This window comes from Tursiops truncatus, chromosome 10, assembly GCF_011762595.2.
Source record: "Tursiops truncatus isolate mTurTru1 chromosome 10, mTurTru1.mat.Y, whole genome shotgun sequence".
Lineage (NCBI taxonomy): Eukaryota > Metazoa > Chordata > Mammalia > Artiodactyla > Delphinidae > Tursiops > Tursiops truncatus.
The window spans coordinates 102,441,874-102,457,883 of NC_047043.1; the positions used below are offsets into that span (position 1 = coordinate 102,441,874).

The 16,010-nt window shown below is 61.1% G+C and overlaps 1 protein-coding gene across 1 annotated transcript in view; it reads left to right on the top strand.

The window, feature by feature from the left end:
- UROC1 (urocanate hydratase 1) overlaps positions 1-16,010 on the top strand; it is a 38,131-nt gene that overhangs the window by 3,325 nt on the left and 18,796 nt on the right. The window contains exons 2-16 of the mRNA XM_073787816.1: positions 349-478; positions 2,851-3,097; positions 3,770-3,863; positions 4,665-4,724; positions 5,012-5,140; positions 5,248-5,309; positions 8,556-8,622; positions 8,705-8,848; positions 9,833-9,921; positions 11,828-11,890; positions 12,222-12,401; positions 13,234-13,331; positions 13,494-13,566; positions 14,545-14,666; positions 15,041-15,111. Coding sequence (XP_073643917.1) covers positions 349-478; positions 2,851-3,097; positions 3,770-3,863; positions 4,665-4,724; positions 5,012-5,140; positions 5,248-5,309; positions 8,556-8,622; positions 8,705-8,848; positions 9,833-9,921; positions 11,828-11,890; positions 12,222-12,401; positions 13,234-13,331; positions 13,494-13,566; positions 14,545-14,666; positions 15,041-15,111 — 1,629 coding nt within the window. The remainder of the gene's footprint in view (positions 1-348; positions 479-2,850; positions 3,098-3,769; positions 3,864-4,664; positions 4,725-5,011; positions 5,141-5,247; positions 5,310-8,555; positions 8,623-8,704; positions 8,849-9,832; positions 9,922-11,827; positions 11,891-12,221; positions 12,402-13,233; positions 13,332-13,493; positions 13,567-14,544; positions 14,667-15,040; positions 15,112-16,010) is intronic.

The window sequence follows — 16,010 nt, forward strand, 5'->3', positions numbered from 1 at the left end:
TGGAGGTCTCTGGAATTCTGTCCAGTTTATGTGCGTTAGATGCTTCTGATTTTGCCAGTAAGAGCCCACTGGTAACTGCATTCTATGATTAACGGGCCACAATCTCACCTGTGAAATTCCACGTACTACACAGCAGACCCTCCGGGGCAGACTTGCCGTGGAGCTGAGGTGGAAGCAGTGCGGCATGAGCGCCAGCTGACCCCGGGGGTGAATCCCCAAGTATGGCCCCCACGGGCCCTTCCTGGCAGCATTTGAAGTAAACTGAAGACTTTTTAACAAGGAAGCTGCAAAGCTGGGGAGGGGGAGAAGCAAGAAATGCCCCCGGCTCTGGCTTGGGTGTCTTTACAGGAACAGGAGGGCGCGGCGCTGCACTGTGTGCTGGGCCGTGCGTGTTATCTCATTAGTCCTTCCAGCAACACGGCCAAGCTGGCGCCCCGAGAGATGCAGAAACAGACGGGCGGCCTCCCGGGCTGGTCCGGCCGGTGCTTAGCAGGGCCCGGGAGGCAGCTGTGCCTGCCTTTCCGAGCTCATTGGGAAACCGTCCCGCCTCTCCACCTGGCCTGTCCTCATGGGGCCTCCTCTGCTGAGGCTGCCCTCATCCCCCCGGGGGGCAGGTCACACGCCTGTCCGAGTTGCATTTTCTCGTCCTGACCCCGAGAACTGCCCGCATTCAGAGCTTGGGGTATTGAATCCAGGCCAGCAGAGCTGCTGCTTTTTAAATTTTTTCACTCAAGGAATAGTCACTGCAGGCCTGTTATGTAAATTCAGACACAGAAGATAAAGCTATTGAGCAAAAGTGTAACAGAAGACAACTTTGCTGAACTAGTAGAAATGTGAAATTTCAGATACAAAGACAGTTTATCGTTGAAAGAACCAAAAGAAACCCCAACGTACAATAGTCCACATGAAGACATATCCAGGCTAGTTTTCTGAATTTCAGGGAGAAAGAGAAATTCAGCAAATCCTGAGATGGAAATTGTCCACAGGGAGCAATAGCCCAGCAGCTGGGAAGGGGGCTTAGGGGGTCGGAACCAGTATTCGTTAGAAAATGAAATAAAAGAAGCTACAGTTGGGTAGGAGGTATTAGGGCCCGTGTAGTAAGGTCACGCGTCCCGTGGAGCGTGTGTGTGTGACGCGTTGCTTTTGAAACTTTTCTGTAAATGTTCAGTTTCTCTTGGCGAGCTCTGATTGGAAGCTGTACACTGATAGAAAAAACCACCCAACCTCTGCGTCGAGGTGTAACGTGGACCCCAGAGGCCCAGGCCGAGGCGACGGGCACGACCCTGAAGGGCCCAGCCCTCCTGAGCTCTGGCGCACGCCTAGCCCTGCCTGCCCTTGAAGCCGTGTCCCTGGCCTGCTGCAGCATGCCCTCCCCACGCCAGCCTCTTCCCCTCCCGCCCTGCTGCTGCGTGCAGCTCGCTCGTGCCTCCCCGGGGGTCCCGGACCAGCGGCAGCAGCTGGGATCCCGTCAGAGACCTGTGAGTCAGAGACACTGCGGGCGGGCCCAGCCCTCCGATGTACCTGACCCTCTGCGCGATTCTCAAGCCGCTGGAGTCTGAGCACCGCCTGTGGACGTATTTCTAGCCGCCTTTCGATTTTTCCAAGAGAGCAGGGATTACGTGCTTTATTCCACGTGGACCTTAGAGAGGGACTCGCTGTGCGAACCCTGTCAAGTCCCCGTCACTCCTGAGCTGAAGTTCCCCTCGTTGCCCTTCTTGCCCTCGGCTTCCTCCTGAACCGCCCTCCCCCTCCTCTCTCCTCCCACCGCACGTGCCCCCAGGCCCCCAGTGACACCCTTGTCGCGCGGTGCTGGACCTCAGGGCGCACGGGGCAGGCTGTCCTCCTGGCCGGGTCCCGGCTCTCTGTCTCCCGGGCTGGCCCTGCGCCCTGCCTGCCCACGTGCTGGTGTCCTCAGGGCCCAGGCCGGGGCCGTAGGCTCTTCTCCCGTCACCTCTGCCCACCCGTCTTCTCTGAGGCTCACACTGCCTCCCCCTCGGTGGATGTGTGTCGAATGAATGCGTTCACACCAGGCCCTCGTCACGCCCCCAAAGCAGTTCGTTCTCCAGGGTCAGCTGGTTGAAGGCGTGGCCTCGACGTCCGCCCCAACACAGGGTCGTCACCCCGCGCCCCCAGCCGCAGGCTCCTGCTGGGTGGTGGGAGGGGGAGCGCTGTGAAGGGTCCGCCGGGACCCTGGCCCTGCTTGAGCTCAGCGAGACTGATGGGAGGCAAGGAGCCAATGGTGAAGCGTCCGAAGACGCAGAGCCTGTGGGAGAGAAGCGTGGAGGTGCTGAGAGTCAAGACCGCACGGTCAAGGCGGGCCCCCAAGCACGGGCGCCTGGACTGGGGCTTCGAGGAGGGGGCTCCCAGGGAGGCAGCTGGCACGGGGGCTGGGGCAGCAGGAAGGGAAGGGGCCGGACAGGAGCACGAGGGCCGTCTGGAGAAGGCTGACGGGGGCAGGAGTCGCGCTGCTCTCCACGGTGTGCGATGAGAAGCCTTAGACGCTTCTTCCTGCTCTTGGGCGCCTGTCGCCGGCTCCAGGCACTGCCCCGGGCCTCCCAGAGCTGTGTGCCGCCCGAGGCTACCGGCCACGCTGGGTGCTGCTCCGCACTTGCACAGAGAGCCTCCGGGCCTGGCTTGTCAGCCTGCCCTCCCCCCGAGTCTGCACCTGCCGCTGTAGCCACGGGCCTTGGGGCAGCCCCTCTCTGGTCCTTGCCTTGGGTCAAGCAGCCTGGTCCCCCGGTGAGCAAGAAGAGGGAGGGACTCGAGGGCTGCCGAGGGAAGCAGGAAGGGCAGTCAGGGAAGGCTTCCTGCAGGAGGCATCACGGTAGGCTGGCCCGGGGTGAGAACCAGGCAGTCTCCGGACAGGGCCCTGGGTTTCTGAGTGGAACAGAGGCAAATCCAGGTGGGGAGATCTTGGAGCCCACACCCCCGCCATCCTCACCCCTCTCCCCTTCCCCCACCCCCAGCTGGCGCTGAGGAATGCCCTTCGGTACTTCCCCCCGGACACCCAGGAGCTGCTGGCCCCCGAGTTCGCCCAGGAGCTGCGACTGTATGGGCACATCTACATGTACCGCTTCTGCCCCGACACTGAAATGAAGTGAGTGCTGGGCCACAGATTCACAGGGGCCCAGAGTGGGAGGCTCCCTGGAGGGACCCTGCTGGGGGTCAGGACACAGTGAGGGGGAGGTCCAGGCTGTTCCCACTAGGAAGCCCATGGACGCGTCTGCCCTGGGCCGGGCTTGGGGCTGCTGCCAGGTCCTGGCAGGAGGATCTGCCTTCCTCACCGTCCCCAGGAGATGCTGCCCCTGCCCGGGCATCACACTCTGAGCACCATTGTCCTTGGAAATGCCGGAAGCGCAGACTGTCGGGAATGACCCCGCAAAGCGGGAGCCACCTGCCCTCGCTCCTGTCTGGGGCTGCTGGCCTGGCGCCCACTGCAGAATGGGTGCCCAGGAGCACTGATGGCCCGAAGGAAAGGACGGATGAATCGAGTCCACCTGCAGGAGGGGCCTCAGCTTTGCTTTGCAGTCCGCTTTATCCCAGTCGGAGCCTGCCCACTGGGGACGGAGGGCGGCCTGGGTGGGCGGGGCCCGGCACAAAGCAGGAGGGCGTTTGGAAGCACCTCCTGCTGGGAGTTCCAAGGCGCCTTCTGCGGGATGCCAGGGCTTGCTGTCCCCTCTGCGCCCAGCCCAGGCTGGGCCCAAGCTTTAGCAGGAAGGAAGCCTGTGCCCGCCCATCGTCAGGCCTGGCAGCTGCGCCCCCTTTGCAGGGCCTACCCAGTGGAGCAGTACCCCTGCCGGACGAGAGCGGCTGCAGCTATCATGCACATGATCATGAACAACCTGGACCCTGCCGTGGCCCAGGTAAGGGCCAGGAGACGGGGGCCAGGGACCAGCAGTGGAAACGGAATGGGAGAAGCGCATGAAATGCTCTCAGGCTTTTTATTCAGAAAGAATGATAGATTTGAGGGAAATCGCGAAGACCGTGCAGAGAGGACATCATCCCCTTCTCCAGGGTGCCCCCAGCAGCTGCATCTTCGGTAACTACGGTGCAGCATCAGCACCACGACACCAGCGTCGGTACAACAGACACACGTGTAATTTTACATTTTCTGATAGCCACATGCAGACTGAAAAGAAACAGATTTAATACTGTAGTTTGTCCCAATATATGCAAAATATTATCATTTAACACGTGACCATCAATGTAAATATTCTGTAGTGTTTTTCTCCTGCTGAGTCTTTGAAACCAGGGGTGTATTTTACCCCTAGAGCTTGTCAGACGGGCTGTGGCTCAAGTGCTCAGTGGCTACGCGTGCCCTTCCCGGCGTCCTCGAGCGCCAGTCCGTACCTCTGACACCCGTATTCAAGGAAGGTTAGGCTTCGGGGGTCCCTGAGTATTTTACTGGAGGGTGAAAGGGTCCTAGGATGTGACCGCTCCAGGTGGTGGCGGAAGCTTCCTCAGACCCAGCTCTGACGCTCACCCCAGGCTGAGCACTTACCCGGTCACGGGTGGGCCACTGTCCCCGGGCCTTGCCCCTTCTGGCTCCTCCCCTGCCCCCAACTCGTCCTTCGGGGGCCATCGGCCACCTGGCCCCTGAGCCCGGCGCAGGCAGGGGCCTCCCTTCCAGGCCCCCATCTCAGACAGCATCGTGTCCTCCCCAGTTTCCCCAGGAGCTCGTGACCTACGGAGGAAACGGGCAGGTGTTCAGCAACTGGGCTCAGGTACGCTGGACTGTGTGGCCTGGCCCCGCCCTGACCCCAGGCCTTTCTTCCCCCACGTCCTCTGGCCTGGAAGCACGTTACAGACCAGGCTCAGGACTCGGGCTCTGCCTCCCCGATGCCTGAGATCCCAGCCCTGGAGGCTACTTGGGGACGTCGGAGGTCCTGAGGGAGAGCCACTGGAGGGTAGAGGGCTCCGGGCAGGACGGCTAGGGCCTGGGTGGGGGGGGGGCTTGGGGCTGGTGCAGGGCCCCCGCTCACAGAGCCCCCGTGTTTCGCTCTCCCCGCAGTTCTGGCTGACCATGTCCTACTTGTCCCAGATGACAGAGGAGCAGACGCTGGTCATGTATAGTGGACACCCCCTGGGCCTCTTCCCCAGCAGCCCCGGGGCCCCGAGGCTGGTCATCACCAACGGGATGGTGGGTCCCAGGGCAGAAGGGAGGGCCAGGTGCCCGCACACCCGCCGAGCCATCGTCCCCAAGGGCACGGCGCTGCCCCCAGCCCTCAGCCCAGCCCTCTTGTGCAGGTCATTCCCAACTACTCCTCCAGGATGGAGTACGAGAAGCTCTTTGCCATGGGGGTTACCATGTAAGTACTGTTTCAGCTTATGTTACGGCCTTCGCCAGGCTTTATTAGGAAGCAACGCAGCAACAGTAACTACAACTTTGCAAAGCCCTCGCAGTCAAAGCTCTACAGCACGGTTTCGCATTTATGTATTTTCTGCTAGTCTTCATAGCTATGCCTACAGTTTTCATACAGGTGTGAGCAAGTGAACCTACCGTTTGAATCCTACTTTTGCAACAACTTACTATCGGTTTCAAACATACAGAAAATTGACAGGATTAATAGGGAACACCAAGATTCTGGGATTAATATGCTACTAAACTCACGTGAGCGCCTATCTGTCTGTCTACGCATCCCTATATCCACGATCATTTTTTTGATGCGTCTCAGAGTAAGCTGCAAATATTGTTGCCTGGATTTCAGTATTTGTCCATCATTTTTTTTCTTTTTTTAATGTTTATTTATTTATTTGGCTGCGTTGGGTCTTAGTTGCAGCATGTGGGACCTTTAGTTGCAGCATGCAGACTTTCTTAGTGGCAGCATGCGGGCTTCTTAGTTGCAGCATGCGTGTGGGATCTAGTTCCCTGACCAGGGATCCAACTGGGACCCCTGCATCGGGAGCATGGAGTCTTAGCCACTGGACCGCCAGGGAAGTCCCCGCAGTTTTCTTGGTCTTGAAGTGAAATTTACATGTCACGAATGCGCAAACGCACACGTCACGTGCTCCGTTCTGTGAGCTCTGAGGACACGTGTGTCTGTGCAGCCCCTGAGCGCGCTGTCACATTAACGCTCCAATGGGAGGTGTTCCCCCAGACGTTGTAGAAGGAGCCACAGCGAAAAGGGAACCTCCTCCCGCCCGGACGCCCCAATTCACAGCGTCTCCTGTGTCCTGCCCGACATCCCGTGTGTGTGCGGGCGCTCGGCGGGGGTGACCCGACAGCCAGGGGCCACGCCCTCCGCACCTGGCCCCTCCTCGGGATTCCGGCTGACTTGCTGGGTTTCACCGGCAGTGCTCAGTTGCGCTGTTATTTATTCAGCTCACTTGCCACCTGGTTTGGGTTGTTCCCAGTGTTCTGGGGATGTAAGGAATGCGACAGGACAGCCCTGATCTGCACGTGCTTGTGGGTCTCTGGGAGCGGGGCGCTGGTGTCCTAACCACCCCGCTGGGCCTCAGGCTGAGAGCCTATGAATGATTGTAATCATGGTCGCCGCCACTTGTTCTAGGATTTACAGAAGCCTCCGAGCTAGGGGCCCTTATTAACCCATTTTGTGGAGGAAGAAACTGAGGCTCAGAAACCCAATTACCTTTGTCCTTCGTCATAAGTAGTTACTGTTATTATATAATAAGTTGCTGTTACTATTATTTGTTATGAGGCCTGACGACCTCTTCTGTACCAGTGGGAGCAGAGGGACGGTCGGTGTCTGGTCGGGTCCTGCGTGTGGCCATGGACCAGCCCCTGTGCTGCTGTCCTGTGGGCTCCGGAGAGAAGTTTAAAGGGGCAGAGCTGCAGAGTCAGACCTGGTCTGGCTGCCCCTGAGTGCTGACCCCAGGCGCCGCGAGCAGTTGACCAAAGAGAAGATGCAAATCACCACAGAGGTGGGAAGGGGTTGCCTGGATAAGGAATCTGAGAACCGCTGACCAGGGCAAACCTTTTCACCAGCAGGCTGACAAAAGTGGAACTGGTCCCCTCCGTGGTGGGGGTACGTGGGGGAACAGGCAGCCACAGGCTGGGGTGTCAAGGTCTGTACGGCAAGGCTGGGGTGCGGGAGGGCCACATCCAGTGACTGCGGTCAAAGCCCCAGATGGAGACAACTCTGACCCCATGATTTTACCCCCAAGAGTGAACTGCAGGAGCAGCAGCAGTGGATCAGGTGCGACAAGGGATGGAATCAGAAGGCCTCCGAATCGCTTCCCAGCCCTGCCGCGTGTCCCTGGGCCACCTGGGAGCTCGGATCCTACCTGTAAAGGCGCCATGGGTGGCGGCCACCAGGGAGCGCGCCCTGCGGCGGGGTCGGATGCTTTCACCCGCCTCCCTGGTAGACGTCTATCGTATCAGCACGATTCTCTTACATCCTGTCACAGTCACACAAACACGCAAGGCACAGGTCATGACTCCCCATTTTTTGGAGGAGGAAGCAGAGGTTCTACATGGTCCAGTGCTTTGTCCCAGTTATGGGACAGGCTTGGCGTTCAGATCTGCGAGAATCAGGATCCACCCTGACCCAGAGGAGAGAAGGTCCAGAAAGTGGCTGGGGGACAGCAGCCTCGAGGGTCTCCTGACCTCAGTGGTCCTCAGGGAAGAGTAATTCTAAGGCAACAGCAAAATTTCCCATCACATTGCCAAAAACTCAGCTGTTGGATAAGTGTCATAGGATGCAAACAGGAGTGCCGGTGCCCTGCTGGTGAGGCACTCTGGAGTGTGGCGCTGTCTATTAGTATTTTAAATGTTTGCACGGTGCCCTGGCACCCCGTTCCTGGATTCTACCCTGGAGGGCACGGCAGGGCCAGGGAGGTCCCTTACCGCGGCCTTGTCCTGTGGCCCAGCCGAGCCACCCGGCTGACCGACAGGGAGAGGGGACATCCTGTGCCCTCTGATGGGGTTGACTGTGGAGCCACGGAAGGTCTGCGGGTGCTGACGTGGAAAGGCCCGTACAGGCCTTGTGTGTGGGGCAAACACAGACCCAGAAACAGTGCCTACAGAACAAGGCCACTTATGTAAACAGCAATGATCGCCCACACAGCACTAACGCCGCTTGCTGGCCTCTGCCCTGCGTGCCGCACGCGAGTCTCAGGTGTCCCGACGGGTGGCAGAGCTCCCCTCCCCGGCCCCGGTGAGGGCGTCTGCACATCCCGGGACCAGAATCCCGCAGACTGTCCGGATTCGGGGTGTTGCCGGGAGGCCGCGGCCCTTTCCGCTCTGTGTTCCCCCGGCCCCGGGTCTCCTCCTGCAGGAGCGGCTCAGCTCCCCCAGGTTTGGCCACCACAGGAAGGCGTGGTGACTCGTCCTCACCTGGAGGTGCCGGGTCACGTCAGCTCTTGTCCACGTGGCTAAATGTTCCCCGGTGATTTGACTACAGTTTTTAAGAGAATGAAGCCTGTCTGTGAAAGGTCTGAGGGGGACCAGAAACGGGGGGCTGTGGCCTTTTCTATAGCTTTCTTTTGTCTCTGAAGGAGAAGGTAGTGCTGCACTTGGGGTGATGACAGTGCGTTTCAGGCCCTGTGAAGTGGGGCGCCAGGCACCGGCTCACCCCGCTTCCCCCTCTGGGCAGGTACGGCCAGATGACAGCGGGCAGTTACTGCTACATTGGTCCCCAGGGCATCGTCCACGGCACAGTGGTGAGAGACGGGCCACGCCCGCCCACGGGCCTGGGGGTGGACAAGCTGGCGTAGATCGTGAACCCGAGTCCTCGCCCTGCAGCTCACCGTGCTGAATGCCGGGCGGCGGTACCTGGGCGTCCAGGACCTGGCCGGGAAGGTCTTTGTCACCTCCGGGCTCGGCGGAATGAGTGGGGCTCAGGCCAAAGCCGCCGTCATCGTGGGCTGCGTCGGCGTGATTGCAGAGGTGAGCTGGCGGGAGCGCCTCCCTGCCCCCCCTCCAGAGCCCCCCACCCCCGCCTGCCCCCTCTTTTCTCGCCCTCACCCCCCAAGCCTCCCAGCCTGGGTCCCCAGGGCAGCGAACGCCCCTGCCTTCCAAGTGCCCGTCACCTGCCAGGGCCAGTGCCTGCCTACACTCTGCCGTGAAACTGCCCCCCTGAGGCCTGGCTTCCCTTGCCCTGGGGCCCTGGAGTACAGCCTGTGAATAAGTGAGCCAGGCTCCCCCATATTGGACAGAGCGGTCGGTCGGTCGGTGGGGGAGAGCCGGGGAGAGCGCAGGAACCTTCCCTCTGGCTCTGAGTTCCTCCGGCAGGAAGAGGGGCAGGGAGCGGAAGAGAAGGGGCAGCCGGGAGGAAAGCATGGGGGCACGCGCCCGTGGGATCCGCACTTGGCTGACAGTAAGCCTGTGACACGCACAGGTGTACTTGTTAGGAGCCCACCTGGCTGCAGGTGATGGAAAACCCGACGAGAGCAGCTGACACAGAGGGTTTTACTTTTCTCACATAGCCAGCAGGGCTGGCGTTGGCTCAGCAGCTCCACGTCAGGGTCAACATCTCCAGCTTCTCTTGGGCTTCCTTGTGCACACACAGTGGCTGCCCAGCCCCAGCCATCACATCTACATCCAAGGCAGGGCACAGGGGAAGTGCCAGCTGTGGCTGACTCCATTTTAGCAGGAAAATAACGCCTTAGAAACTGCTTCTTTTACTTCAGCAGTCAGTATGGGATCAAACGGGCGTTCTCATCCGCCAGGGAGGCTGGAAGCGGTGGGAGGGCAGTTGTGATTAGGTAGGATGTGGTTCATCCCCTGGGGCCGAGCATACCGTCACCCTAAGCGAAATCCAGGTTTGCTGATGCGAGGCAGGAGGGGGAGTCAGTACTGACAGCAGCTTGTAGGGTCTGCCTGGCTCTGTTGGGAAAGGGGGTGATCTACACCTGTGCCTCGTGGTCCCAGGTGGATGGGGCAGCCCTCATGAAACGCCACAAGCAAGGCTGGCTGATGGAAGTGACCGACAGCTTGGACCGCTGCATTGAAAGACTCAGGTACGGTGTCCGGCTCGGGGGGAGACCGGGCTGGGACCTTCTAAATTTCTGCTCGCTGGTCCCTTCCGCGAGCGTGGGGGAAGCCCGTGTGCATCCGTGGTGCCCATACCTGTGGTCTAACAGACTTCAGTAGTTTTCTCGGTGACCCCAGCGCTCGGCCACAGTTTTGCAAAGAGCATGTCTTGCGTTTCTCCCCGTGGTGCCTCAGTGCCCAGCCCAGAGCCTGGCACACAGTAGGTGCTGCTTGGATCTGCTCAACCCCTGGGAGGTGGAGCTTCCCTCAACAGGATCCCGTTGGGTTCTGCAAGGCCCGTCCTCCTCCCCAAGGGGGCCACGGCTGGTCCTGTGGCGCTGGGCCCCTCCCCGCTGCATGCTGTCTCCTCAGCTATCTCAGTGGGGCGGGGCAGGGCTGCCCTGGGGGCCGCTGATCAGGTGCCCTTTTTGAAGCATCCTCTCAACGAATTTGCTCTGCAGAACTGAGCCCCATGTGGGGAGTTCGCCTCTGCACAGGGGGCTCCACCCGCTGCAATTAGACTCGCCCCAGGTCTCCAGGGGGCTTATGTAAAAATGTTCAAAGACACACAGAGTGTGAGAAATATTCCCATTACCAAGACTGGGTACTTTTTGGATATAGATCTTTGAAAACTGGCAGAAAACTCTCCATTAATCACAGGAGAAGTTCCAACCTCCTAGTGTGGCATGAAGGGTCTCACCTGATCTGGCCCCAATCCTGTGGGTGCACCTGGAGCACACGTGCCCACTCGCACACCCGCACGTACACACTCGCATGCTCACACACACTTTCAAGCACTGTGACATTTCTGTCATCTCTAAGTATCCCTCTTCCATATGCCGGCTCCCTCTCGTCACACACAGTTTGGGTCCTTAATTCTGCGGTCACACGCATGAACACACACACAGTCCACATCAGTGTAACAAATGCCTGAAGCAGCCGTCTGGTCCCGTTTCTGCTCCCTGAGCTGCGGAGATGCAGAGACGGGAATGGCGACCCTCCCACGTCTGTGGGGTTTTCATGTATTCAAATCTGTTTCCCCCAAATATGCTTTCGTTTTTTGTCCTTTTATTTTTCCAAATAACATTTGTTTATTTATTTATTATTATTTTGGCTGCATCGGCCCTTTGTTGCTGTGCGTGGGCTTTCTCTAGTTGCAGCGAGCGGGGGCTACTCTTCGTTGCGGTGCGTGGGCGTCTCATCGCAGTGGCTTTTCTCGTTGCGGAGCATGGGCTCTAGGCGCACAGGCTTTAGTAATTGTGGCTCGCAGGCTCAGTAGTTGTGGCTCGCGGGCTCGAGAGCACAGTCTCAGTAGTTGTGGCTCACGGGCTCAGTAGTTGTGGCTCACGGGTTCAGTAGTTGTGGCTTGTGGGCTCTAGAGCACAGGCTCAGTAGTTGTGGTGCACGGGCTTAGCTGCTCCGCGGCATGTGGGATCTTCCTGGCCAGGGCTCGAACCCCTGTCACCCACATTGGCAGGCGGATTCTTAACCACTGTGCCACCAGGGAAGTCCTGCAAATAATGTTTAGAGCCATCTTTTGTGACATCTGCTACTTAAGGATCGCCTTGAGTGGGTTCTACAAAGATCCCTTTTAGAGTCCTCGCAGCAGCAGCCCTAATTCTACTGATCGAATTCTACACCTTGGGGGGGGAGGGGTGGTCACCTTTGCCAGCGAGTCCTCCCGAGGGCATTCAAGTCTGCTGTTCCCCTCAGGCCTGGGTCCTCAAAAGACACACCTCATGGGTCCCTGCATCTCAGGCCTACGCTCACACGTGGTGCTTTGGGTGCCTCCTGGGCCTTCTGCATCCCCACCAGCTTGGGGCCTGTGTGTTGGGGGTGGGTAGCCGTGGGCAGGTGCGGTGGGGCCATCTGTCCTGCCCTTGCCCCTTCCAGGGAAGCGAGGAAGAGGAAGGAGGCCCTCAGCCTTGGTTACCATGGCAACGTGGTGGATCTTTGGTAAGTGGGGGGCGTTGGCAGCCTCGAGGACACCGGGTGAGCCCCCCCAGCCAAGGTCCCGGGCCAGGTGCTCCCGGGACACAAGGCTTCCAGTGTCAGCTTGAGGCTCTGCTCCCAACCTTCATGGCCCGGATCCTGGCCGAGCTCACGGCAGCCTTTGCCCAGCCGGGCAGCCCTCCCGCCGGGGATCTTTCCAGAGGGAAAGCAGGATGAGCCTCCATGCCTGACGACTGGGCGTGTGGGCTGGGAAACGCTGCGTGCCCCCCTGGCTGGACCCTGAGCTCGGGCCCCGGCACTGCCTGCCCTGCCCTGACCACCTGAGTCTCCCCAGGGAGCGCCTGGTCCGTGAACTGGACACGACGGGGGAGCTTTTGGTGGACCTGGGGTCAGACCAGACGTCCTGCCACAACCCGTTCAACGGTGGCTACTACCCCGTGCAGCTGGGCTTCGCAGAGGCCCAGAGCCTCATGGCCTCCGACCCTGCTGCCTTCAAAGCCCTGGTCCAGGAAAGGTGATGCAGGTCCCAGGGCTGCTCGGGGGAGGGATGGGGGTACACATGGCCTGCAGGAACTTTGGACTGGGAGGCTCTGGCCTCTGCCCAGTTCTCCTGGGGCAGCTGTGTGGCCTCGGGCAAGACCCTTAACCTCTCTGGGCCTCTGTCTCTTCCTCTGTCACACGGGGTCATGGGCTCCCTGGCCTGTGGGTATGCTGGGAACAGACTGGGGTGACATTTGCAAAACACTGGGGGCAGCTTCCAGCACGTGTGAGTGCTGAGCAGGTGCTGGTGGAGGGGAGCCTGAGGCGCTTCTGCAAGAGGCCGTTGCTTATTCAGCAGAGTCTGGTCCCGGCGCCGGGCTGGCTGGCTGACGACCCGACCCATAGGCGCTAGCTTAGGGGCTGCCTGCAGGGTCCTGAAGGGTAGGGGGACCTGAGGAGCCGGCACGGACCGGGGCTTCCAGGAAGGAGGCGCTGGGGGGAGGAGGCAGCAAGGGGTGGAGCCAGGAAGGGTGGAGCCTGGGGGAGGAGCCAGTCAGGGGTGGAGCCAGGAGGGGTGGGGTCAGCAGGGGTGGGGCCAGGAGGGTGGAACCAGGAGGGGTGGAGCCAGTCAGGGGTGGGGTCAGCAGGGGGTGGATCCAGGAGGGGTGGGGTCAGCTGGGGTGGAGCCAGGAGGGTGGAACCAGGAGGGGTGGAGCCAGTCAGGGTGGGGTCAGAAGGGGGTGGAGCCAGGAGGGGTGGGGTCAGCTGGGGGAAGAGTCAGCAGGGAGGTGGGGCTTGTGGGGTTCGGCTGCGGTTTCAGCCCCGGCGGGCGGTGCTGAGCTGACCACTGACCGCACCTCTCGCAGCCTGAGGAGGCACGTCTCGGCCATCAACAGGCTGGCCCAGGAGAACTTCTTCTTTTGGGACTATGGCAACGCCTTCCTCCTGGAGGCCCAGAGAGCAGGTGAGCGAGAAGGGAGGGGGGTTCCCTCTCTGCAGGCCTCGTGGGCGGGGCAGTGTGGCCTGCGGGTTGGCTCCACGTGTCCCTTCTGGAAGCTGGCCCTGCCAGGGCCTTGGTCTCGCTGGGCCTCGGTTTCTCCAGGTGACGCTGGGTCTCCGCGCACAGGGGCTGACGTGGGGAAGACGGGCGCCAACAGGACGGAGTTCCGCTACCCCTCGTACGTCCAGCACATTATGGGGTGAGTGATGGGCCCTTCCAGCGTCTGTCCTGGACATGCAGGTCTGAAGATCTCCTCCTCTCCCCACTGCTCAGGCCACGTGCTGAGGCCTGCACCGGGTCACGGGCTTTCCACCCCAAAATGCAGGGGGAAAGGAGCTGAAAACGAGAGACCCTGTGTAGGGCCTCAGGGAGAGAACAGGATCGGCCACGCCCGAGCCACGAGTGGGCGGCGGAGGGCCTGATCCCTGCAGCCCGTGTGCTTCCCTGGCCACGTGGGCCGGAACAAGCAGGGACCAGGGAGCGGCCGGAGGGAGAGGACAGGGTGGAGTTCGGGCCTGAGCCGCTGGGTTGGGTGGGGTGGGCAGCAGCCCCGGATCTGCACCGGAGGGGACCCCCGGGGGGCGAGAGAGGCCCGCGTCCTTCTGACGTTCACTGTGGGAGGGGAGGGGCCAGAGTTGGGCCAGGGCCACTGGGGTGTCCCCAGGGGGCAGTGGGAAGGGAGCCCAGCAGGGGCTGGGTGGGCGCGGGAGCCCAGGGAGGCCCCTGCATTCCTCTGCCTGGAGTCCCCTCGGAAGGTCAGCCCACTTAAAGCAGATTTGGCCTTAAGTTTACTGTTTGTCCCAATATTTAGTTTCAGTTGCCTGGTTTTCAGGTTGTCTCCAACAGCAACTTAAGGAATTTCTGCTTGTCTGTGTCCCAGCTCCCTGCTTCTGCAGCCAGAGATGGTACAGCTCTGAGAGGGGAGCTGGGAAAGGACACCGAGGGGACAGAGGGGGCTGGGGGAAGTTACCGTCCAGTTCGTGGCTTGGGGGCTTCCGGCAGCCATCGTGGACACCGACGCCCACTCACTACACAGGCCCCCACGAACCACCGCCTGGCGCACAGCCCTCACCTCCTCAGTTCTGGAACACCTGCGGCCTCGCCGACCGTGGTGACCCCAGCCAGGGGGTGCAGCCAGCCTGGAAGCCCCCAGCTGACGAGCCTTTTGCCCTTGCAGGGACATATTCTCCCAGGGCTTTGGGCCTTTCCGCTGGGTGTGCACGTCCGGGGACCCGCAGGACCTGGCGGTCACGGATCAGCTGGCCACGTCAGTGCTGGAGGAGGTCATTGCTGGTGGAGGTGAGGCTGCTGATTGGAGATGCTGGTGCACGGTGACCCCCAGAGGCTCCAATAGACACCTGCCTGGCGGTGCTGGGCAGCCTGGACACGTGGTCCCTGGCCTGGCCCCATGGGCACAGGGCACATCCTTGGGTGGTGCCTGTTGATGGTGTTCTGCCTCCCTGTAGCTGGCCCTGTGTCCATCTGCGCCGTTCCCCCGTGTCCAGGCCCCTCTGCGTCTCCGTGTCACAGCTGCTCCAGGCCATCTGTGGGTCCGTCTGTGGACACAGACGGGTGCCTCTGCCCTGCAGCCTTCGCGAGGAGGGTCTGTGCCGCCCCCCACCGTGGGGCAGGGCCTGCTGGTGCCTGTGACACCCTTTCCCCTCTCCCTGCAGTGAATCCGGCTGTGGAGCAGCAGTACATGGACAACATCCGCTGGATCCGGGAGGCCTCCCAGCACCGGCTGGTGAGGGCTCAGCCTGGCGGGGGCAGGGTGGGCAGCTGGACCGTGCCCGGGGTGAGGTGCTGCTTGCCACCTGGGCCAGTTAGGTGATGTCCCCACTGGCCACCTAACCCAGGGGCCGCTGGGCAGAGAAGCCCAGGACCTTTCAGAAGGGGGCCTGGGCTCCGGGGCAGCAACCAGGGTCAGGCAGGTCTTTCCTCCCCTCACTCCCCTGCTGGGCCCTGGAGCCAGGTCTCCCGGCTTCTCCGCTGTGTGACCTGGGGTGAGTGGCTTGGCCTCTCTGAGCCTCCCGTCCTGTCTGCGCGGTGGAGATGCTGGAGGCGGCGCGTGCCCCCTGGCTGTGGTGTGGGGCTTGGAGCAGGCCCTCTGACGCTCTGCGGGGCCAGGGCTGGGGGGACGGGCGTTTCCGTGACTGTGAGCGTGACCACCAATCGGGTGACTCGAGGTGGGGACTGGTTTACACGAACCCGTCAGAAGGGTGTCTCTGAGGAGCTGACTTGTGGATTCAGGTCTAAGTGGGGTTGGGGGCTGGGTGGGGGGAGTGACAGTGGGGGAAGCGGAGGGGTCAGCCAGTGCACAGGCCTGAGGAGACAGCCAACCGGATGCACCAGGGCAAAGTGAGAAATGGGCGTGTGGGTCACAGGCCTCTGACCACAGACCCTGATGGCCGGATGCCGCCACCACGTCTGGACCAGTGGGTCCTTGGCCTGGGCTTCAGCCAGGCCTCCCCCGAGCTCTGAGCCCCCTCTCCTGGGCTTCCTGGTCCAGCCCTGTCCAGCCAGGCTGCCGCCGCCTCCTGGCCCAGCGGTCACAAATGCATTTCTCCACAAAACCCTTCATGCCAGCTACCTGGAGCCTGAGATGCCCACGGCCGTCACTGTTGGACTTGAGGGCCTGGGCCT